The sequence below is a fragment of the Heterodontus francisci genome, chromosome 3, assembly GCF_036365525.1.
Source record: "Heterodontus francisci isolate sHetFra1 chromosome 3, sHetFra1.hap1, whole genome shotgun sequence".
In the NCBI taxonomy this organism is placed as follows: Eukaryota; Metazoa; Chordata; class Chondrichthyes; order Heterodontiformes; family Heterodontidae; genus Heterodontus; species Heterodontus francisci.
Genome location: NC_090373.1, coordinates 30,264,354 through 30,289,863, shown reverse-complemented (window position 1 = coordinate 30,289,863; position 25,510 = coordinate 30,264,354). Strand labels below are relative to the sequence as shown.

Here is a 25,510-nt window from a genome sequence, read left to right as displayed (position 1 = left end):
AAGCCTTTGACCTCGCCAGCAGAAGTGGTCTCTTCAGACTACTAGCAAAGATCAGATGTCCACCAAAGCTACTAAGTATCATCACCTCATTCCATGACAAAATGAAAGGCACAATTCAGCATAGCGGTGCCTCATCAGACCCCTTTCCTCTGCTGAGTGGCAATAAACAGGGCTGTATTCTCGCACCTACACTGTTTGGGATTTTCTTCTCCCTGCTGCTCTCACATGCGTTCAAGTCTTCAGAAGAAGGAATTTTCCTCCACACAAGATCAGGTGGCAGGTTGTTCAACCTTGCCCATCTTAGAGCGAAGAACAAAGTACGGAAAGTCCTCATTAGGGAACTCCTCTTTGCTGACAATGCTGCATTAACATTTCACACTGAAGAGTGTCTGCAGAGTCTCATCGACAGGTTTGCGGCTGCCTGCAGTGAATTTGGCCTAACCATCAGCCTCAAGAAAACGAACATCATGGGACAGGACGTCAGAAATGCTCCATCCATCAATATCGGCGACCACGCTCAGGAAGTGGTTCAAGAGTTCACCTACCTAGACTCAACTATCACCAGTAACCTGTCTCTCGCAGAAATCAACAAGCGCATGGGAAAGGCTTCCACTGCTATGTCCAGACTGGCCAAGAGGGTGTGGGAAAATGGCGCACTAACACGGAACACAAAAGTCCGAGTGTTTCAAGCCTGTGTCCTTAGTACCTTGCTCTACGGCAGCAAAGCCTGGACAATGTATGTCAGCCAAGAGCGACGTCTCAATGCATTCCATCTTTGCTGCCTACGGAGAATCCTTGGCATCAGGTGGCAGGACCATATCTCCAAAGCAGAAGTCCTCGAGGCAGCCAACATTCCCAGCATATACACCCTACTGAGCCAACGTCGCTTGAGATGGCTTGGCCATGTGAGCTGCATGGAAGATGTCAGGATCCCCAAGGACGCATTGTACAGCGAGCTCGTCACTGGTATCAGACCCACTGGCCGTCCATGTCTCCGCTTTAAAGACATCTGCAAACGCGACATGAAGTCCTGTGACATTGACCACAAATCGTGGGAGTCAGCTGCCAGTGATCGCCAGAGCTGGCGGACAGCCATAAAGGCGGGGCTAAAGAGTGGTGAGTCGAAGAGACTTAGCTGTTGGCAGGAAAAATGACAGAAGCACAAGGAGAGAGTCAACTGTGTAACAACCCCGACAACCAAATTTTATCTGCAGTGCCTGTGGAAGAGTCTATCACTCTAGGAGAGCCTTTATAGCCACTCCAGGCGCTGCTCCACAAACTACCTCTAGGCGCTTTCCCATTGTCTCTCGAGACAAGGGGGCCAAAGAAGAAAATGGGAGGCCCTTCCACTATCTTCACTCCCACTTCCTTTAGCAATCTAGGATGAAAGCCATCCGGACCAGGCAACTTATCCACTCTTAAGCATAGCCAGCCTTTCCAGTACATCCATCCTATCAATTTTCACCTCATCCATTACCTCTACCATCTCTGCTTCTACCAATATTTTGTTAGCATCCTCTTCCTTAGTAAACAGCAAATACAAAATAATTATTAAGTATTCTGGCCTTGCCCTGTGCCTCTAAGCATATAGCATTCTCTTTGCCCTTAATAGGACCCACCCCGCCTCTTACCACCCACTTACTATTTACATGCCAATAGAAGATTTTTGGGGTCCCTTTTATGTTAACTGCCATTCTATTCTCATATTCTCTCTTTGCCAGTCTTATTTTCCTCTTCACTTCCCCTCCCAACGTTTGGCCTGGTTCTTGCTTGAAGTATTCACTTGAGATGCATCATACACTCTCTTTATGTTTTTGTGTTTTATCATATTCTCTATCTCCCTCATCATCAAGTATCCCTGTCTTTGGTTCCACTCTTGTTGGAATGTACCATATTTCCATTACGAATTTAAGTGTTATGATATGATGATCACTCTTACCCAAGTGTTCTCCCACTTGGCCTCATTCCCCAATACCAGATTCATAATGCCTCCTTCTTAGTTAGACGGAGAACGTACTAGTCAAGGAAGTTCCCTTGAACAGACTTCAATTCCTCCCCCTCCTTACCTATTACTATAACACTATTGCAATCGATATTTGGGGAAATAAAGTCCCCCACTATCACCACTCTATAATTCTTGCACATCTCTGTGAATATTAAGCACCAGTACTCACCATTTTTAAGCCTAGTTTCCATTATTGCCACTACATCATATTCCCACATAACTATTTGTGCTTGTAGCTCACCAACCTTATTCACCACACTTTGTGTGTTCACCTACATGCATTCTAAGCCTGTCTTTGTATTCCTCATTGTCCCTCTTACTGTATTCGCTGCTCAGAACGCGGTCTTCTCTACAAAAGGGGACCAAACACCGACTGGGTGACTGCTTTGCAGAACATCTCTGTTCAGTCCGTAAGCGTTAGCCTGTGAGTCCAGTCACTTATCATTTTAATTCTCTACCTTGCTCCCACTCTTTAACTTTTCCCAGTTCTGATGAAAGGTCATTGTCCTGAAACATTAACTCTGTTTCTCTCTCCGTAGATGCTGCCAAAGCTGCTGAGTATTTCCAGCATTTTCTGATTTTATTTCAATCATAATTATGCCTGAATCACTACTGGAAACATAGTCTAAAGTTAAGGATTTAATGTTCCCCGGTTTAGAATCATAAATTGAATGAGAGAACGGACCACTTTACAGAAGCAAAGCAAAGGTCATTGTGATCTGAAAAGATGGTAAAGGACACCTATTTGAGTAGTGCTAACACCCAGCCAGACTTAAAAAATGTGTTCAGTTTTAATTCCAATCGGTTGATTCTGAAACAAACTAGTACAATCTGCTTCAGTTCACTGGTTCAATCATTAAGTAATATTCTGCTGCAGTAACTGTTCAATTACAACACCGAAATCAGAACCAACTCGCTGATCTTATACCAGAGCAGTTTATGTGACTCTCCACCTGTACCCCCATCATTTTAGATGTTACCACTGTTACCAATTAATTATTACTGCTGAAACATCATGACTCAGGTCATTGGCCAGAATTTTACAGCCCCCCAACAGAAAAATTGAGTGGGAAGCAGGGAGCTGCCACTCCAGACACCTTACCACCTCCGCTGCAATTTTACGTGTGTCGACAGCGGCGAGAAACAGCCCACCCGTCCCAGACCAATCAAGCCCTTAAGTGGCCAATTAACTACCACTTAAAGGCCTCCTCCCACCACCGCGGTATTTTATCCGCAGCAGGTGGGTGGCAAAGGTCCCAAGAACACCGCCAGGTAAACCTGCCCAACTTCCGGCAGACTGGGGGGAGGGGGGGGGCCCTCCTGATCGGGCACCCTGTGCCCCACGAAGGGCTGCCCCCAAAGCCCCAACTGCCCCCAACGCACAACAATTCCTTCCCTCCACCCCCAACCAATCCCCCTTTGCCAGCTGATTGTCCCTGGCGAGACCCCAAAAACCTACCTTCTTCCTGGGGCCATCCTTCCTCCTCCTACTGAAGCTGGGTGTAGTCCCAGTAGTGGCCACCACTCTCAGTGGCGCTGCTAGGTCTAAGAGCTCCATTAGGTGGGACATCCTGCCCAAGGCCAATTAAGGGCCTAGAGAGCAAAAAATCTCAGTGTGGCTCCCCAGGTCCGGCAGAGGTGGGCTCGCCCCTGACTTTTTGGCTGGTGGGCGGGGTTTCTGCTCAACATTAAATTCCAACCATTGTTTTTGAAGATAATTCATTTCTGAGGCAATAGAAAATGATCAGAAGAAAACGCCCTGTAAAGCTTTAACAGGAAAATGTGATCATTTCTAACACATGACTTTGCTAGGGAAAACAAACCTTAGATTCTAAATATATATTGGCCAAGGACATTTTAGCAATCTTGTAGAGGCTCACAGACAGTGAGATTGCACACAGCACAAAGAGAGTGTCGTTGATGGCTACACGGACGAACACAATGGTTTTTGTTTCGGTGTGTGTCATCTTCACCAACAATGCGCATGTCAAGTTTACCACGAGGAATAGGAGACTGGCCAGCAGGAAAATCAGCTGAAGGGGCAGCCTAGAATGGAAGAGAAACATAAATTCAATGTGACTTCAACATTGATACAACCTGTCTCAGCCATCTGCTGCTGAAACCCTCATCTTTGCTTTTGTTTTCTCCAGACTCAGCGATTCCAATGTTCTGGGCATCATACACCCTCCATAAACTTGGGCTTATCCAAAACTCCCCCTCACATATTCTAAACATACCAAGCCTCATTCACCCGTCACCCTGTACTTGTTGAACTAAATTGTTTCCCAGTCGGCCAATATTTTGAATTTAGAATTCTCATCCTATGTTCAAATCCCTCCATGACATCACCCCTCCCTATCTCTCTAAGCTTCTCCAGCCCTGCCACACTCTGGGATCTCTGCACGTTTCCAATTCTGGCCACTTGCACATCTCCAATTTTCATCACTCCACTAATGGTGGCTGTACCTTCAGCAGTCTGGGTCCTAAGCTCAAATTCTCTCCCTAAACCTCTCTGCCCGTCCACCTCTCCTCCTTAAAATCTACCTGTTTAACCAAGCTTTTGGTGACCTGCCCTAATATCTCTTTATGTGGCTTGGTGTCAAATTTTGTTTGCCCCTCTAAAAGGCCTTGGGATGTTTTGCTGCGTTACTGGCCCAATATAAATGTTGTTGAGTTATCAACATGCAATGTTTATGAAGCCTTCATGTTTATGATTTTGTAACAAATAGCTCTCTTATTTCCATCAGAATAAGATCTTTAAATTAAATGACTCCTATCAGCTTGCAGGATTAAGATCTGGCCTGTTAACCAGTATAGGTATGCTGTGACTGTACTATACAATGGTAATAAAGACTGACTGTACTATATAATGGTAATTATAAACTGCAACTACCATATAATGATAATTTAGGCTATTATATCATGACAATGGAGTGTAGATTGTGGAACAGTAGTAGAGTGTAGATTGCAACTGTACTATATAATGGTAATAGGATGTAGATTGTGACTGTTCTAATAGTAATAGATTGTGGACTGATTACTATACAATAGTAATACTGTAGATTACAACTACAACTACTATATAATGGTAATAGAGTATAAACTGTGACTGCACCTGTATTTTTGAAGCTCTGGGTAGTACTTGGATTTTGCTTTGAAAATCACCTGAAATATGGAAAAAAAATGTTTAACTCCTTAAACCTTACAATATATAGAATTTATTTTATGCAAATGCTGTTATTAACATTGACCAGATGGATTGAAATGTGTCAGACAGTTACAAAATTCACTTAAACATTCACAAGGTCAAATGCTTAAATACTATTGGTGGGTTAAGTAGCTGATATATTGTCAGCAGTTTCACTTGTTTCATCACACAACTTTAATTCAGGTTCTTTGATCATTTGTTGCAAAACTGACAACCACAACAAGTAAGTTTTGTTGTTGACCCTGTATTGCCTTTCTCATAACCAAATTCAGCCCAAAAAAAGATATCTAGCTTGTGATGGTCCACTAGAAAGATAAACTTGTCTTTTGTAATGTGTTCTACAGAGGTAAAGAAAGACAGACTTGCATTTATGTAGCACTTTTCACAACCTCAGGGCATCCCACAATGCATTACAGCCAATTAAGTACTTTTAAAGTGTAGTCATTCCTGTAATGTAGGAAATGCAGCATCTGATTTGCTCACGGCAAGGTCCCACAAATAGCAATGCAACAATGACTGGACAATCTGTTTTAGTCATGCTAACTGAGGGATAAATATTGGGCCGAACTACAGGGAGAATTCCCCTGCTTTTCTTTCAGTAGCACTGTAGCAGTTTCCATATTCACCTTAAGGGGCACCTCGGTTTAACATCTCATCCAAAAGTGCAACACTCCCTCAGTACTGCTCTGAAGTTTCATCCTAGATTTTGTGCTTTAGTCTGTGGTCCAGAGTCGAAGGCTTTTGACAGGATATCGCACACCTACATGATGGACGTGCTTTCCAAAATGGGGTTTGGGGAGGGAATCTGCAATTGGATCAAACTGCTCTACACAAACATCAGTAGTGCAGTCTCAATCAATGGGTGGGAATCGGAAAGTTTCCCGATCCAATCTGGAGTCAGACGGGGCTGTCCTCTCTCCCCTGTCTTGTTTGTTTGCTGTATTGAACCCTTTGCTGAGTCTATTAAGAAGGATGCAAGCATAAGAGGGGTGACAATCCCAGGCAGCGGAGGCACTCAGGTGAAAACCTCCCTGTACATGGATGAAGTCGCCGTCTTCTGCTCGGATCCGCTGTCCGTTCGCAGACTGATGAGCATCTGCGACCAGTTCGAACTGGCCTCGGGAGACAAAGTTAACCACGGCAAGAGCGAGACCATGTTCTTTGGGAACTGGGCTGACCGATCCTTTGTCCCCTTCACCGTCAGGTCAGACTACCTGAAGGTGCTGGGGATATGGTTCGGAAGGGCCGGGGCGTGCACCAAAACCTGGGAGGAGTGAGTAACCAAGGTACGACAAAAGTTGGGCATGTGGGGGCAGCGATCTCTCTCCATTGTGGGTAAGAACCTGGTCATCAGGTGCGAGGCGCTCACGTTGTTGCTCTACGTGGCGCAGGTCCGGCCCATACCCCACTCCTGCGTGGTGGCGGTCACCAGAGCCATTTTCCGCTTCATCTGGGGATCTAAAATGGACCGGGTCCGGAGGGACATGATGTTCAAATCTCTGGATAAGGGCGGGAAAAATGTACCCAACGTGGCCCTCATCCTGATGACCACCTTCGTGTTCGGCTGCATCAAGCTGTGTGTAGAGCCCCAGTACGCAAACACCAAGTGTCACTACGTGCTGAGGTTCTATCTGTCCCCGGTGTTGCGAAGGATGGGCCTGGTCACAATGCCGCGGAACGCTCCATGCAGTTGGACCATGCCATACCACCTATCCTTCGTGGAGCAGTTTCTGCGGGAAAACACCTTTGACCACCGGTCCATCAGGCAGTGGTCTGCACGGAATGTCCTCAAGGCCCTACGGGAAAAGGAGATGGTGGATCCTGTCGGATGGTTCCCCGAGCAGACTGCCAAAGACATTTGGCGGAATGCCTCATCACCAGAACTTTCAAACAAGCACCAAGACGTAGCTTGGCTGGTGGTGAGAAGGGCCCTCCCCGTCAGATCCTTCATGCACACCCGAAGTCTCGCCCCCTCTGCACAATGCCCCCGCGGTGGCTGTGGTGGGGAAGAGACGGTCGCCCACCTCCTCCTGGAATGTGACTTCGCAAAGCAGGTGTAGAAAGAGATGCAGTGGTTTTTGTCGAGGTTCATCCCAAGCAGCTCTGTAACACAGGAGTCTGTGCTCTACGGGCTGTTCCCAGGGACGCACACCGAGACAAACATCAACTGCTGCTGGAGGACCATCAATTCGGTGAAAGACGCCCTTTGGTCTGCCCGAAACCTGCTGGTCTTCCAGCGCAAAGAGTTGTCCACCACCGAATGTTGCAGACTGACACATTCCAAGGTCCAGGACTACGTGCTGAGGGACACACTAAAGCTTGGGGCAGCCGCAGCAAAGGCTCAATGGGGAAAGACCACAATGTAAGGTCCCCCCACCAAGCTGAACTGAGGGGCTGGATCCATGGGAAACCCCTCAAACTGTATCGGAGAAATTTTGTGTGCTGTAAATGTAAAAATGTTAATGGCATGACAATGAAATGGAAGGGTTGTGAGGCAACTCATAATTGTATAGAAGGTAACTGATCACCTTTGCACTGTCTGTATTCTTTGACTTGATGCTGTTTTAAACTGTTTGGTAATGTATTTGTTTTACAGATTTTTATGAATAAAGTATATTTTGGAAATTAAAAAAAAAGTCTGTGGTCCAGAGTCCGCTCCATTGAGCAGGATGAGATGTGCTCACGTTACTTCTTCCAAAAGGTACAGAGAGAGAGCTCTGTTATCAGCAGCCTGAAGGAAAAGGATGGCTCGGTAACGTCTTCGCAGTCCAACATACGAAGGATCAGCAAATCCGTTTATGCTGAGCTGTATGACGCGAAGCCCACAGACAGCAGAGCCTCCCAGTCCTTCCTGTCATCTACCACAGAGGTCTTAGATGACAGCATGAGGGAGAGACAGGACAAGCTGCTAACTCTGGACGAGCTGACAAAGGCCGTCAAGTCCTTCGAGACGAGTGAAACTCCCGGAAGCGATGGCTTAACGGTTGAATTGTATTCGGCCCTGTGGGACTGGGTCTGCCCAGACCTGCTGGAAGTGTACGAGAGTATGCTCCTGGCTGGCAGCATGTCAGAATCCATGAGGAAAGGCACCATCACCCTCGTCTATAAGCGGAAGGGGGAGAGGGCGGAAATCAGAAATTGGTGACCTATCTCACTGCTTAATATTGACTACAAGATTCTGTCCAAAGTCATCGCCAGTCGAGTCAAGTCTGCTCTGGAGTTGGTGATTCACCCTGATCAGACCTGTACTGTACCCGGCAGGAAGATTTCTGATAGGCTCGCGCTTTTCAGAGATACGATCGCCTATGTACGGGACAGGAGGGTGGACACCTGCCTCATTAGCTTCAACCAGGAGAAGGCTTTTGACAGGATATCGCACACCTACATGATAGACGCGCTTTCCAAAATGGGGTTTGGGGAGGGAATCCGCAATTGGATCAAACTGCTCTACACAAACATCAGTAGCGCTGTCTCAATCAATGGGTGGGAATCAGAAAGTTTCCCAATCCAATCTGGAGTCAGACGGGGCTGCCCTCTGTCCCCAGTCTTGTTTGTTTGCTGTATTGAACCCTTTGCTGAGTCTATTAGGAAGGATGCGAGCATAAGAGGGGTGACAATCCCAGGCAGTGCAGGCACTCAGGTTAAAACCTCTCTGTACATGGATGAAGTCGCCGTCTTCTGCTCGGATCCGCTGTCCGTTCGCAGACTGATGAGCATCTGTGACCAGTTCGAACTGTCCTCAGGAGCCAAAGTTAACCACAAGAGCAAGGCCATGTTCTTTGGGAACTGAGCTGACCGATCCTTTGTCCCCTTCACCGTCAGGTCATATTACCTGAAGGTGCTGGGGATATGGTTCGGAAGGGCCGGGACGTGCACCAAAACCTGGGAGGAGTGAGTAACCAAGGTACAACAAATGTTGGGCATGTGGGGGCAGCGATCTCTCTCCATTGTGGGTAAGAACCTGGTCATCAGGTGCGAGGCGCTCACGTTGTTGCTGTACGTGGCGCAGGTCTGGCCCATACCCCACTCCTGCGTGGTGGCGGTCACCCGAGCCATTTTCCGCTTCATCTGGGGATCCAAAATGGACCGGGTCCGGAAGGACACGATGTTCAAACCTCTGGATAAGGGCGGGAAAAATGTACCCAACGTGGCCCTCATCCTGATGACCACCTTCGTGTGCAGTTGCATCAAGCTGTGCGTAGAGTCCCAGTACGCAAACACCAAGTGTCGCTACGTGCTGAGGTTCTATCTGTCCCCGGTGTTGTGAAGGATGGGCCTGGTCACATTGCCGCAGAACGCTCCATGCAGTTGGACCATGCCGTACCACCTATCCTTCGTGGAAAAGTTTCTGTGGAAAAACACCTTTCAGGCAGTGGTCTGCACGGAATGTCCTCAAGGCCCTATGGGAAAAGGAGATGGTGGATCCTGTCGGATGGTTCCCCAAGCAGACTGCCAAAGTCATTTGGCTGAATGCCTCATCACCAAAACTCTCAAACAAGCACCAAGATGTAGCTTGGCTGGTGGTGAGAAGAGTCCTCCCTGTCAGATCCTTCCTGCACGCCTGGAGTCTCGACCCCTCCACACGCTGCCCTCGAGGTGGCTGCGGTGGGGAAGAGACTGTTGCCCACCTCCTTCTGGAATGTGTCTTTGCAAAGCAGGTGTGGAAAGAGATGCAGTGGTTTTTGTTGAGGTTCATCTCAAGCAGCTCTGTAACACAGGAGTCTGTGCTCCACGGGCTGTTCCCAGGGACGCACACCGAGATAATCATCAACTGCTGCTGGAGGACCAGCAATTTGGTGAAAGACGCTCTTTGGTCTGCCCGAAACCTGCTGGTCTTCCAGCGCAAAGAGTTGTCCACGACCGAGTGTTGCAGACTGGCACATTCCAAGGTCCAGGACTACGTGCTGAGGGATGCACTAAAGCTTGGGGCAGCCACTGCAAAGGCTTAATGGGGAAAGACCACTGCGTAAGGTCCTCCCGCCATTGTGAACTGAGGGGCTGGACCCATGGAAAACCCCTTGGGCTGTATATACTAGATATGGGTTTGCTGTAAAATGTACAGGGCATGTAAAATGGAATTGAAGGGTTGTGAGGCAACTCAATCCTGTATTGAAGTCAACTGATTTCTTTTGCACTTTTTGGAATGTAAACTTGGCGCTGTTTTGAACTGTTTTGTAATGTATTTTTTTACAGAATTTTATGAATAAAGTATATTTTTGGGGGAAAAAATTGTGCTTTAATCTGTGGAATGGGACTTGACCCCACAACCTTCTGACTCAGGGATGAGTACTAACCAATGAGCCTCTGCTGATGATAGTCAAGTGAGATGTGGAAGATGTGAGGTTGGTAAGGTAAGAGTTATGATATGGAATTTGGCCTCCTACATGATGCAGTTTGTACTGGTCATCAGGTGGTAGATTTTAAGTACACCTGAATTGGGGCCATCTGGACCTATAATTGTAAACTGATTTTCCTTCTGCTTTGCCCAACTAGTCACGAACTGCCCTAATGGCAAATTCACCAAAAACAGATGCTAAATCGTGGGAAAACAACATGTTTTCCCAACATGCTCCTACTGAGTGAGGCTCCCACTGGGTATTTTCATGTCAGTTCGAATGCAGGTCAATGGGCTGACTTCAAGTCAACCACAAAGGAAGTATTTGGTCTGTACTCAGGGGTTTAAAAAAGTAAAAACAAGAAATGCTGGAATCACTCAGCAGGTCTGGCAGCATCTGTGGAAAGAGAAGCAGAGTTAACGTTTCGGGTCAGTGACTCTTCATCGGAACTCACTGACCTGAAACGTTAACTCTGCTTCTCTTTCCACAGATGCTGCCAGACCTGCTGAGTGATTCCAGCATTTCTTGTTTTTATTTCAGATTTCCAGCATCCGCAGTATTTTGCTTTTAGTTTAAAAAAGTAATCTTGTTATATAACTACTGTGTCAGATCTACAGTGATATAAATTTAAAAGATTTTGACTAAAACTCCTCTGCTGGTCTACCCTATCCCCAAGCTAACTGTACTGCCATTTTAGAGTACAGGTAGAGACTTCACCTGGAGTGACTGTTTGTTACAAATCATCTTGCTCATGAATTTCTCCAGGGAGCATGGACTATACAAACCCAGAGCTACAAATAACATCATAATCTATAACTGAAGGAAAATACTTACTATATTTTATCATTAATATTTCCCTGAAGTTATTAAATGAAACAAAATAAGCTACAATAACCTAAGATACAACTACCTTTTTAATTTGAAGTTGCTTTCCTCAAACTCATAGTTATCTACAAAATATATTTCAGACCATTTTTTTCCCGGTTCCCTCCCCTCTTCCGAAGACACCAGAGGAACTGGAGGTCAGTTATCTCCTCGAACCTGTTCTGCTATTCAGTTCGATTATGGCTGATTTACACCTCAACCTCATTTACCTGCCTTGGTTCCAAATCCCTTAATATCCTAATCTAACAAAAATCCATCAATCTTAGATTGAAATTTTCAATTAATGCCCTGCTTCGACAGCTTTTTGGGGGAGACAGTTCCAGATTTCTACTACCCTTTGGATGAATCAGTGCTTCCTGACATCACTCCTAAACAACCTAGCTCTAATTTTAAGGTTCTGCCCCTTGGTTCTCGACTCCCCCACTAGAGGAATTAGTTTCTCTCTCTATCGACCCTGTCAACTCCTTTAATCATTTTAAAAATGAATATTAGATAATCCCTTAATCTTCTATGCTTGAGGAAATGCAAACCTAGTTTTTGAAACCTGTCTTCATAATTTAGCTTTTGCTGGGATATGGTTTAACATATGCTTTCACCCTTCAGTCCTTATTTAAGCAGGTAATTGTTCTTCAGAAATGAGGCCAGATATTAAGGCCCAGAATTTCCTCAATGTAATTTACTCCACTGCTGCACCTTTTTAAAAAAAAAATGTAAAAATGTATTGCATGACCTGTGGCTTGTAGAGGGAGATTTCTGGGCTGCCTATTTACATTACTCATTGGTATAAAACCAGTTTAAAGTAGTTGAACTACCAGGAAATCTCTGTACAGTTATTAAGGCAGTTCAGAATGTGCTCTTCAGCAGCAGACTGGGACACAAGCAGATAAGAGAGGAACAACAACAACTTGTATTTATATAGCACCTTTAACATAGTAAAATGTCCCAAGGTGCTTCAAAGGAGCATTATCAAACAAAATTTGACACCGAGCCACATAAGGTGATATTAGGACAGATGACCAAAAGTTTGGTCAAAGAGGTTAGTTTTAAGGAATGTCTTAAAGGAGGGAAGAGAAGTAAAGAAGCAAATGCATTTATGAAGGGAATTCCATTGCTTATAACCTAGGCAGCTGAAGGCATGGCTACCAATAGTGGAGCGATCAGAAAAATCTGGGATGCTCAAGAGAGTAGTTCGTCACTCTCTAGTAACCTCACTACAAGTCTTAGGAATATTTTTATTAGAGTTATAGAAGTCATTTACGGTACAGAAGGTGGCCATTCGGCCCATCGAGTCCATGCCAGCTCTTCATGGAGCGATGCTGTCAGTCCCACTCCCTGGCTCCAGCCCCGTAGCCCTGCAAGTCTATTTCTCTCAGGTGGCCATCCAACTTCCTCTTGAAGTCATTGATCTTCCACCACCCTTGTGGGCAGCGAGTTTCAGGTCATTACCACTCACTGCGTAAACAAGTGCTTCCTCATATTCCCCCTACATTTTTTTGCACAAAACCTTCAATCGGTTTCCCCAGTCCTTGTACCATTAGTTAATAGGAACAGTTTTACCTTGTCTAACCTATCTAAGCTTGTCATGATCTTGTACACTTTTATTAAATCTCCCCTCAATCTCCTTTGTTCTAAGGAGAACAAGCCCAGCTTTTCCAACATAACCTTGTAACTAAAATCCCCCGTCCCTGGAACCATTCTGGTAAATCTCCTATGTACCCTTTCATGGGCCCTCACATCCTTCCTAAGGTGTGGTGACCAGAACTGGATACAATATTCTAGTTGGGGCCTAACCAAAGCTTTATAAAGGTTCAGCATAACTTCCCTGTTTTTGTTCTCAATACCTCTATTTATGAAGCCCAAGATCTATGCTTTACTAACCACTCTCTCAATATGTCCTGCCACCTTCAAAGATCGATGCACATGCACCCCCAGGTTCCTCTGTTTCTGCACACTCTTTAGAACTGTGCCATTAAGTATATATTGCATCACCTTGTTGGTATTAAATTCCATCTGCCACCTCTCTGCCCATTCTGCTAGCCTATGTATGTCCTGTTACAGGTTCATATCATCCTCACTGTTTGCCACTCCTCCAAGTTTGGTGTCATCAGCAAATTTTGAAATTCTACTCTGTATTCCAAGACCTAAGCCATTTATATATAGCAAAAAAAGCAGTGGTCGCAACACTGACCTTTGGGGAACACCACTGTCTACCATCCTTGAGACTGAAGAGCAACCATTTACTTCAACTCGCTGTTTTCTGTACTCAAGCCAATTTTTTATCCTATTGGACACTGGCCCTCCTATTCCATGAGTCTCAATTTTATTAACCAGTCTTTTGTGTGGTACCTTAACAAATGCTTTCTTAAAATGCATATAAACAACATCCACCACATTCCCTTCATCAACCTTCACTGTTACTTAATTAAACAATTCAATTAGATTAGTCAAGCATAATCTGCCTTTTAAAAATCCATGCTGATTATCCTTAATTAACTCAAACCTCTCTAAGTGTACATTGATAGATCCCTGATTATTGTTTCTAAAACCTTACCCACAACTGATGTTAAACTATCTGGCCTGTTGTTGCCTGGACTTTCCTCACACCCTTTCTTGAATAAGGATGTCAAATTTGCCACTCTCCAATCCTTTGGCACCTCCCCCGTATCTAGAGAAGATTGGAAGATTATGGGAAGCTCTTCTGCTTATTCCATCCCTACTTCCTTTAACAACCTGGGATGTAAGCCATCTGAACTAGATAACTTATCAAACTTAAGCATAGCCAATCTTTTTAGCACCTCCCCTCTTAATATTTATCCAATCCATTGCCTGTACTCTCTCTGCTTCTACCGATATTTTGTTAGCCTCCATTTCCTTAGTGAACACTGATGCAAGGGCGGCACAGTGGTAGGGCGGCACAGTGATAGGGTGGCACAGTGATAGGGCGGCACAGTGGTAGGGCGGCACAGTGGTAGGGTGGCACAGTGGTAGAGTGGCACAGTGGTAGGGCGGCACAGTGGTAGGGTGGCACAGTGGTAGGGTGGCACTGTGGTAGAGCAGCACAGTGGTAGGGTGGCACAGTGGTAGGGTGGCACAGTGGTGCAGTGGTTAGCACTGTAGCCTCACAGCTCTAGCGTCCCGGGTTCTGTTCTGGGTACTGCCTGTGTGGAGTTTGCAAGTTCTCCCTGTGACCCTGTGGGTTTCTGCCGGGTGCTCTGGTTTCCTCCCACAGCCAAAGACTTGCAGGTTGATAGGTAAATTGGCCATTGTAAATTGCTCATAGTGTAGGTAGGTGGTAGGAGAATTGAGGGAAGGTGGGGATGTAGTAGGGAATGGGGGATTAATGTAGGTTTAGTATAAATGGGTGTTGTTGATTCGCACAGACTCAGTGGGCCAAACAGCCTGTTTCAGTGCTGTATCTCTAAATAAATAAGGTAATTATTTAATATATTAGGCTTGCCCTGCGCCTCTAAGCATTTATTACCCTCTGTCCTGAATAGGCCCCAATCCTCCTCTTATTACTTGCTTACTATTTACATGCCAGGTAGAAGATCTTTGGGTTGCCTTTTATGTTGATTGTTATTCTATTTTCATATTCACTCTTTGCCAGTATTATTTTCCTCTTCACCACCCCTCTCAACTTGTATATAGCCTGGTTCTCCCTTGATGAGTTCATCTGACATGCATTATACACCCTCTTTTTTGTTTCATCGTCATCTCTATCTCCCTCGTCAACCAAGGAGCCATATTCTTGGTTCCCCTGCCTTTCACCTTGGTTGGAATGTTCACAGCCTGTCCCTGAAGCATTTCTTCCTTAAAGATAACCCATTGTTCCGATACAGCTCTTCCTGTCAGTCTTTGGTTCCATTCTACCCTGGCTAGATCCCTTGTCATTGTGTTGAAATTTGCCCACTTCCAATCTAGACATTCTATTTAATTTTGTTCCTTGCTTTTCTGCATTACTAGTCTAAACTTTATGATACAATGATCACTCTTACCCAAGTGCTCTCCCACAGACACTTGGCCCACCTCATTTCCCAGCACCAGATCCAGCAATGCCTCTTTTCTAGTTGGGCTGAGAACAAACTGATCAAGGAAGTTCCCCTGGAAATATTTGAGGAATTCCTCCCCCTCCTTGCCCTTTACTCTAAAATTATCCCAATCAAATTACTTGGGTAATTAAAGTCCCCCAAAATCACCACTCTATAGTTCTTGCACATCTCTGTGATTTCCCTGTCGATTTGCACCTCTATCTCTTCTCTCTCACTATTTGGAGGCCTATGGAATGCCCCTAGTAATGTGATCATACTCCTTTTTGCTCCTCAACTCTAACCAAATGGATTCTGTCCTTGTCCCTTCAAGGACATCGTTCCTTTCCAACACTGCAATATCTTCCCTAATCAGTACTTCCACCGTGCCCCCCCCCCCCCACCCTTTTCTCTATTGTTTCTGAACACTTTATATCCTTGTATATTAAGCACCCAGTCCTCACCATTTTTAAGCCATGTCCACTTATTATGAACAGTCACGAACCGTCTCTACAAAGAGGACATTGAGATGTGGCACCAAACCAGAGAGGGAGAACACACAACTTCATTCACTCAGACCTCCAAGGTCTTCTGGAGTCACTGTAGGCAGGATGAAGACACCTGGAGAGTATTGAAGGCAGGACAAAGACTCCTGTAGCATATTGAAGGTAGGACGAAGACTCCTGGTTAGTATTGAAGGCAGGACGAAGACTCCTGTAGCATATTGAAGGTAGGACGAAGACTCCTGGTGAGTATTGAAGACAGGACGAAGACTCCTGTAGCGTATTGAAGGTAGGACGAAGAGTCCTGGTGAGTATTGAAGACAGGATGAAGACTCCTGTAGCGTATTGAAGGTAGGACGAAGACTCCTGTAGCGTATTGAAGGTAGGACAAAGACTCCTGGAGAGTATTGAAGGTAGGACGAAGATTCCTGGTGAGTATTGAAGGCAGGACGAAGACTCCTGGAGAGTGTTGAAGATAGGACGAAGATTCCTGGTGAGTATTGAAGGCAGGACGAAGACTCCTGGAGAGTGTTGAAGATAGGACGAAGACTCCTGGAGAGTATTGAAGGAAGGATGAAGACTCTGGGAGTGTATTGAAGGAAGGATGAAGACTCTTGCTGCTTATTGAAGGCAGGATGAAGATTTCTGGAGAGTATTGAAGGCAGGATGAAGACTCCTGGAGTATACTTAAAGCAGGATGAAGGCTCCCGGACAGTATCGAAGGCAGGACGAAGACTCTTGTTGTGTATTGAAGGTACAACAAAGATTCCTGGAGAGTATTGAAGGCAGGAGGAAGACTCTTGTTGCATATTGAAGGCAGGATGAAAGCTCTTGGAGTATATTGAACATAGAACATAGAACATAGAAAAATACAGCACAGAACAGGCCCTTCGGCCCACGATGTTGTGCCGATCCTTTGTCCTCTGTCAAGGACAATTTAATCTATACCCCATCATTCTCCTTTATCCATATACCTATCTAAAAGCCGTTTGAAAGTCCCTAAAGTTTCTGACTCAACAACTTCCCCAGGCAAGGCATTCCATGCCCCGACCACTCTCTGGGTAAAGAACCTTCCCCTGACATCCCCCTTATATCTCCCACCCTTCACTTTAAATTTATGACCCCTTGTAACGCTTTGCTCCACCCGGGGAAAAAGTTTCTGACTGTCTACCCTATCTATTCCCCTGATCATCTTATAAACCTCTATCATGTCACCCCTCATCCTTCTCCGTTCTAATGAGAAGAGGCCTAGAATGTTCAGCCTTTCCTCGTAAGACTTATTCTCCATTCCAGGCAACATCCTGGTAAATCTCCTCTGCACCCTCTCCAAGGCTTCCACATCCTTCCTAAAATGAGGCGACCAGAACTGCACACAGTACTCCAAATGAGGCCTTACCAAGGTCCTGTACAGCTGCATCATCACCTCACGGCTCTTAAATTCAATCCCTCTGCTAATGAACGCTAACACCCCATATGCCTTCTTCACAGCCCTATCCACTTGAGTTGCAACTTTCAACGATCTATGCACATAGACCCCAAGGTCTCTCTGCTCCTCCACATGCCCAAGAACCCTACCGTTAACCCAGTATTTTGCATTCGTGTTTGTCCTTCCAAAATGGACGACCTCACACTTTTCAGGGTTAAACTCCATCTGCCACTTTTCAGCCCAGCACTGCAACCTATCCAAGTCCCTTTGCAGACGACAATAGCCCTCCTCGGTATCCACAACTCCACCAACCTTTGTATCATCTGCAAATTTACTGACCCACCCTTCGACTTCCTCATCCAAGTCGTTAATAAAAATCACAAACAGGAGAGGACCCAGAACTGATCCCTGTGGCACGCCACTGGTAACTGGGCTCCAGGCTGAGTATTTACCATCTAAGACCACTCTCTGCCTTCTATCAGTTAGCCAATTCTTAATCCAACTGGCCACATTCCCCACTATCCCATGCCTCCTGACTTTCTCCATAAGTCTACCATGGGGGACCTTATCAAATGCCTTACTAAAATCCATGTACACCACATCCACTGGTTTACCCTCATCCACTTGCTTGGTCACCTGCTCAAAGAATTCAATCAGGCTTGTGAGGCAAGACCTACCCCTCACAAAACCGTGCTGACTGTCCCGAATCAAGCAGTGTCTTTCCAGATGCTCAGAAATCCTATCCCTCAGCACCTTTTCCATCAACTTGCCTACCACCGAAGTAAGACTAACTGGCCTGTAATTCCCAGGGTTGTTCCTATTCCCTTTCTTGAACAGGGGCACAACATTTGCCACCCTCCAATCACCTGGTACCACCCCCGTCAACAGAGAAGATGAAAAGATCATTGCCAGCGGCTCTGCAATTTCATCCCTTGCTTCCCATAACATCCTTGGATATACCCCGTCAGGCCCGGGAGACTTGTCTATCTTCAAGTTATTCAAAAACCCCAACACATCTTCCCTCCTAACGAGCACTTCCTCGAGCTTACCAGTCTGTTTCACACCGTCCTCTTCAGTAATACACCCCTTCTCATTCGTAAATACCGAAGAGAAGTACTCATTCAAAACCTCACTTATCTCTTCCGGCTCAACACACAGTCTCCCGCTATTGTCCTTGACCGGACCTACGGTCCCCCTAGTCATCCTCATATTTCTGACATACGCGTAAAAGGCCTTGGGGTTTTCTTTTATCCTACCCGCCAAGCATTTTTCATGCCCTCTCTTAGCTCTCCTAATCCCTTTCTTCAGATCCTTCCTGGCCATCTTGTATCCCTCCAGAGCTATGCCTGTGCCCTTTTTCCTCAACCTTATATACGCATCCTTCTTCTTCCTAACAAGACTCTCAACCTCTCTTGTCAACCACGGTTCCCTCACATGACCATCCCTTCCCTGTCTGACAGGGACATGCTTATCAATGGCCCCTACTATCTGCTCCTTGAAAAAGTTCCACATTTCGACCGTGCCCTTCCCTGCCAGCATATGCTCCCAACTTATGCTCCTCAGTTCCTGCCTGACAGCATCATATCTACCCTTCCCCCAATTGTAAACCTTGCCCTGTTGCACATACCTATCCCTCTCCATTACCACAGTGAATGCTACAGAATTGTGATCACTATCTCCAAAGTGCTCGCCCACCAACAGCTCTATCACTTGCCCTGGTTCATTACCTAGTACCAAATCCAATATTGCCTCCCCTCTGGTCGGGCAGTCTACATACTGAGTCAGAAAAGCTTCCTGGACATACTGCACAAACACTACCCCATCCAAACTATTCGATCTAAAGAGTTGCCAATCAATATTTGGGAAGTTGAAATCCCCCACAATTACTACCCTGTGACTTCTGCTCCTTTCCAAAATCTGTTTCCCAATCTGCTCTTCCACCTCCCTGCTGCTATTGGGGGGCCGATAGAAAACTCCCATCAAGGTGACTGCTCCTTTCCTGTTCCTGACCTCAACCCACAGTGCCTCAGTCGGCAGATCCTCCTCGAAAATTCTTTCAGCAGTTGTTACACTATTTCTAACTAACAATGCCACCCCCCCACCTCTTTTACCACCATTCCTAATCTTATGAAAACATCTATAACCAGGTACCTCCAAGAACCATTCCTCCCCCTCACCTATCCACGTTTCAGTGATGGCCACAACATCGTAGTCCCAAGTGCCCATCCACGCCTTCAATTCACTCACCTTATTCCTGATGCTTCTTGCGTTGAAGTATACGCACTTTAACCCTTCTCCGTGCCCATCTGTCCTCTGCGACAGTGAAGGCAGGAGAAAGAATCCTGGAACATATTGAAGGCAGGAGGAAGACTCTTCGAGAGTATTGAAGGCAGGACGAACAGACTCTGATTGGACATGGTAATAGACTTCTTCCAGCAGTAATGTCTTTCTGGATGGATGACCTCAGATGAGTTGAATGGCCTTATTTATCTGGAATGACCTTGCCATCATGTGCTTTCCTGGTCATATTTTACACAGTTATTAGAATACTGAATTCTTTAACAGAAGTGGCATTGATGCAGAAGCTTTAACATCACTTAGAAGGGAATTGGATAAGTATTTAAAAAGGAAGAATATAAAAGGATTTTGAGAAAAGCCAAGGAACAAGGATTACAGTAAACAGCTCCAGTTAAAAAAATTAGCATTGATTATAAGCATGATGCGTAAAGTTCTGTGATTCTGATTCTATCAGCTCACAAGATCTTCTTGGCTTTCATTAATCAGTTCTGTGCTGAAACCATATTTTAAAATCATGGGTGGATTTTCTGAAGCCACACTTCTGATGGGTCAGTCTTGGCTTTATGGGTAGCACTTTGGCCTCTGGATTTAGAAGGTTATGGGTTCAAGTCCTACTTCAGTGACCTGAGCTGAAAATCTAGGCTCTTGCAATGCAAGTCTAGAAAGAGATGTAGTGGTTTTTGTCGAGGTTAATCCCAAGCAGCTCCGTAACGCGGGACTCTGTCCTCTGCGGGCAGTTCCCAGGGATGCACACGGAGATAAACATCAACTTCTGCTAGAGGACCATCAACTCGGTGCAAGACACACTTTGGTCTGCCCAAGACCTGCTGGTCTTCCAGTGCAAAGAGCTGTTGACGACCGAGTGTTGCAGACTGACACATTCCAAGGTCCAGAGCTACATGCTGAGGGTCGCATTAAAGCTTGGGGCAGCCGCTGGAAAGGCCACTGTGTAAGGCCCTACCCCCATAGTATGCCGAGGGGTTAGAACCTGTGTAAAACCCATCAGGCTGTATGCATCAGATAAAGTTTGACATGGAATGTAAATGTACATTGTAAATATAATGTGTAAAGGCAAGTATAGTGAGGCACCTCATGTACTGTATTGAAAGAAACTGATCTGTATGGCATTTTTATGTAATTTCAAGTTTGAACTGTTATATAATGTATTTTTACAAATTTTAAGAATAAAGTATATTTTTGAAAAAAGAAACTCCAGTGTTGCCATGTTAGAGGTGCCATACTTAAAATCATAGAATGGTTACAGCACAGAAGGAGGCCTTTTGGCCCATTGTGCCCATGCCAGTTCTCTGCAAGAGCATCTCAGCTGGTCCCGCTCCCCATAGTCATACAAAATCTTTGTCTTAAAATAATTATCCAACGCCTTTGTGAAAGCCACTTTTGAATCTGCCTCCACCACACTCTCAGGAAGTGCATTTCAGATCCTAACCACTTGCTGCATGATACATTAAACCGAGGTCCCATTTGCCCTCTCAGGTGGATTTAAAAGATCCCCTGGCACTATTTTGAAGAAGAACATGGTTCTCCCTGGTTTACTGACCAAAATTTTTCCTTCAACCACCGTCACTGAAAAAAGATTATCTGGTTTGTGGGAGCTTGTTGTTTGCAAATCGGCTGCTGCATTTCCCTACATTACAACAGTGACTCTTCTTACAAAGTACTTAATTGGCTGTAAAGCACTTTGGGACTTTCTGACGTTGTGAAAGGTGCTATAGAAATGCATGTCTTTCATTTGTTCTGAGCATCAGGAAATCATGGGTGCTCTACCCACAATTTTCTGTCCATTTCCTGATATACAGCCCTCCCCTAGAGATTCTGCCCGGGGAACTCTTTCAAAAAAACTGGTCCTTGCATTCTTTCACCTATGATTCGCTACCTGCTTTTTTTATCTCCGAGCTGATTGGTTAGAACTGGAATTAGTATGGCAACGAATGCAAAATATCCTCTGTATCAGAAGGATTAGCATGAAGCAGGTTGAACAGGTTTCAGTCACTTGAGCAACTTTAATTCATGTTCACCCAGTAAACACTCAAACAAAACCTTTATCTTCCATCAGGCTATAAAGAAAGACTTTCATTTATATAAATAAAAGCAAAATACTGCGGATGCTGGAAATCTGAAACAAAAACAAGAAATGCTGGATTCACTCAGCAGGTCTGGCAGCATCTGTGGAAAGAGAAGCAGAGTTAACGTTTCGGGTCAGTGACCCTTCTTCGGAACCGTTCCGAAGAAGGGTCACTGACCCGAAACGTTAACTCTGCTTCTCTTTCCACAGATGCTGCCAGACCTGCTGAGTGAATCCAGCATTTCTTGTTTTACTTTCATTTATATGATGCCTTTCATGACCTCAGGGCATCCGAAAAATACTTTGCAACCAATTAAGTACTTTTGCAATGTGGCACTATTGCAACCTTCGGAAACAAGACAGCCAATTTGCACACAGCAAAGTCCCATAAACAGTGATTTAATAAATGAACAGATAATCCCTTTTGTGCTCACCTGAAAGGGTAGACAGGGACTCGGTTTAACGTCTCATCCGAAATACAATACCACCAACAGTGCAGTACTCATTTAGCACTGCAAGTGTGAGCCTAGATTATGTGCATAAATCTATGGAGTGGCCCTTGGACCCATGACTTTCTGACTCAGAGGACAGTGCTACTTACAGAACCACAGCTGACAGACTTTGGGTTACAGATTTGATTCTGTCACACTCCCGTGAAGTGCAGCGATGAAAATACAGAAACAAACTGAACAGTTATAAAAATTAGAACAATTTTAACAGACTGGTGCATTTGCTGTCAACAAAATGGAGGACAAATCACATGACCTATACCCACGCCTGCAGTAAAATCCACATTGTTACGGCCAGGCGAGGAGGGATCACAAGGCTCCTCTCTTGTCCTTCCTCTTATTTGACCGGAACAGGGTTTATTTCTTTTTTTAACAGTGGATGTGCTTACCACTTCAGTGAGTGTTTTACCTTTGCCTTTGTTGTGATCATAAAAAAACAAATTGGACAGGTTTTTTTGAGATTAAACAAGAAAAAGGTAAGTTTATTATACTTAACAATCTAAACCCGAACTAATAAAAATAATAAAAATTACACTACATATTCATGCACACACTCATACGAGAATCACACACACACAAATAGATTACAGAATGATGAGGAGTAGATTTGTGGTTGGATTCGATTCCAGAGAAAATAAAAATTAATACACAGTCTGTGAGGCTGGGTGATTCCGTTGTCTTCCAGCTGAAGTTATGTTCTTGAAGTCTTTGGCTGGTAGAAGTGCATTTTGTGACTGGTCCACCTGGTTCAGGGTTTTCTTGGAGGCAGAATTGTAGATGGTTTTCTTCCCCTGGTGTCTTTGTCTTGGACCTAACAACTGGCATCTAAGCTTCACATGCCTCACCAGGCCTCCTGGAGGGAGAGAGAGAGAGAGACAGCCCTCTGGCTTCTGCACAGTCTGAGTCACTGGCTTGTTTGCTTTGTTCAAGGGGAATTCCTAACTTCCACAGAGATAGACAGAAGGTCACATGACTGCCTCAGTGTATTTTCTGGTACCTTCTAATGAGATTCAAGTTTAGGAATTTCGGTTTCTCAGGCCTCAGGATGTTAATGTTTACACCTGGAAGGGTTGTCTTTTTCAATGGTAATGTCCCAGGATGGCTTTGAATATCTTGCTAATGAAAGCAATCTCCAGTAGTTCAATCAATAGAGCAAGCCATTGTCTTGGGTATAGGCTCATCAGATATGTGCATCCTCTTTGATGCCTTGGAATATGCAAGATGTTCAAATGCAAATGGTGGTGGCCATTTTTAGCTGTGACCAAGTCTTTGTAAAAACTGTCTTGTAATATTACAGCTTTCCTTTGTTTCTGTTTAATGTAAGTTTGCAGCTGATAAATTAAAATCTCTCATTTGGCATATCATGTTTTCTTGACCACCTACTCACCACATGGTATGAAATGTGATGATAGGGACATTTCATTACTGGGTTGTAGAAGAAAAATACACACATTCATTCACAAGCACTCACTTCTTAAATTCACACATTAATCTTCGAATTGCTGCAGCTGGCATTGTCTGCAACAGCTATTCTGATTTAATTTTTTGGAGTTTTGTCTGGGATGGTTCTGTGTTGGGTTAGACCCTGGACAATGCATCAGTGATTACATTGTTTTTTCCAGCAATGTGGGTAATTTTTAAATGGTTGGGTTGTAAGAGCAGGCTCCATCAAAATAGCCTTGCATTTTGATTTTTGAATTTCTCCACAAAAGTTAGAGCATTATGGTCTGTATAAATCACCGTCTCCTTACATCCATTTTGAACATAGATGTCAAAGTAACATTCCGAGTGTTTCCATTTCCACGGTGGAATATCTCTTTTGGTGTTGGTTTAACTTGTTGGAGAAGTACCCGACTGGTTTCTTAATGCTTACCTCATCACCTTGAAGCAGGACAGCACCTATTCCGAGGTCACTAGCATTAACTGCCACTTTAAAGGGTTTTTTGTCGATTGTTGTGAAAACCCATCTGCTTCACGAATGTCCTTTAGGGAAGGAAATCTGCTGTCTTTATCTGGTCTGGCCTACATGTGAGTCCAGACCCACAGCAATGTGGTTGACTCTTAAATGCCCTCTGAATTGGCCTAGCAAGCCACTCAGTTGTATTAAACCGCTACAAAGTCAATAAAGAATGAAACCGGACGGACCACCCGGCATCAACCTAGGCACCAGAAACGACAACGGCAAACCCAGCCCTGTCGACCCTGCAAAGTCCTCCTTATTAACATCTGGGGGCTTGTGCCAAAGTTGGGAGAGCTGTCCCACAGACTGGTCAAGCAACAGCCTGACATTGTCATACGCACGGAATCATACCTTACAGACAATGTCCCAGACTCTGCCATCACCATCCCCGGGTATGTCCTGTCTCACCAGCAGGACAGACCCAGCAGAGGTGGTGGCACAGTGGTATACAGTAGGGAGGGAGTTGCCCTGGGAGTCCTCAACATTGACTCCGGACCCCATGAAGTCTCATGGCATCAGGTCAAACATGGGCAAGGAAACCTCCTGCTGGTTACCACCTACCACCCTCCCTCAGCTGATGAGTCAGTACTCCTCCATGTTGAACACCATTTGGAGGAAGCACTGAGGGTGGCAAGGGCGCAGAATGTACTCTGGGTGGGGGACATCAACGTCCATCACCGAGTAGCACGGTAGCACCACTACTGACCGAGCTGGCCGAGACCTAAAGGACTCGGTATGCGGCAGGTGGTGGGGGAACTAACAAGAAGGAAAAACATACTTGGCTTCGTCCTCACCAATCTGCCTGCTGCAGATGCGTCTGTCCATGACAGTATTGATAGGAGTGACTGCTGCACAGTACTTGTGGAGACGAAGTCCCGCCTTCACATTGAGGATACCGTCCATCATGTTGTGTGGCGCTATCACCGTGCTAAATGGGATAGATTTCAAACAGATCTAGCAATGCAAAACTGGGCATCCATGAGGCGCTGTGGGCCATCAGCAGCAGCAGAATTGTACTCAGCCACAATCTGTAACCTCATGGCTCGGCATATCCCCCACTCTACCATTACCATCAAGCCGGGAAACCAACCCTGGTTCAATGAAGAGTGCAGGAGGGCATGCCAGGAGCAGCACCAGGCATACCTCAAAATGAGGTGCCAACCTGGTGAAGCTACAACACAGGACTACTTGCATGCCAAACTGCGTAAGCAGCATGCGATAGACAGAGCTAAGTGATCCCATAACCAACGGATCAGATCTAAGCTCAGCAGT

At 45.3% G+C, this 25,510-nt stretch overlaps 1 protein-coding gene across 1 annotated transcript in view; it reads right to left on the bottom strand.

Annotated features, from left to right (window-relative positions):
• The window catches only part of LOC137355518 (G protein-coupled receptor 137Ba-like), a 49,300-nt gene that overhangs the window by 15,037 nt on the left and 8,753 nt on the right, over positions 1–25,510 (bottom strand). Inside the window, exons 2-3 of the mRNA XM_068020754.1 lie at positions 5,121–5,170; positions 3,829–4,051 (exon numbers count right to left, since the gene is read on the bottom strand). Of these exons, the coding sequence (XP_067876855.1) occupies positions 3,829–4,051; positions 5,121–5,170 (273 nt within the window). The remainder of the gene's footprint in view (positions 1–3,828; positions 4,052–5,120; positions 5,171–25,510) is intronic.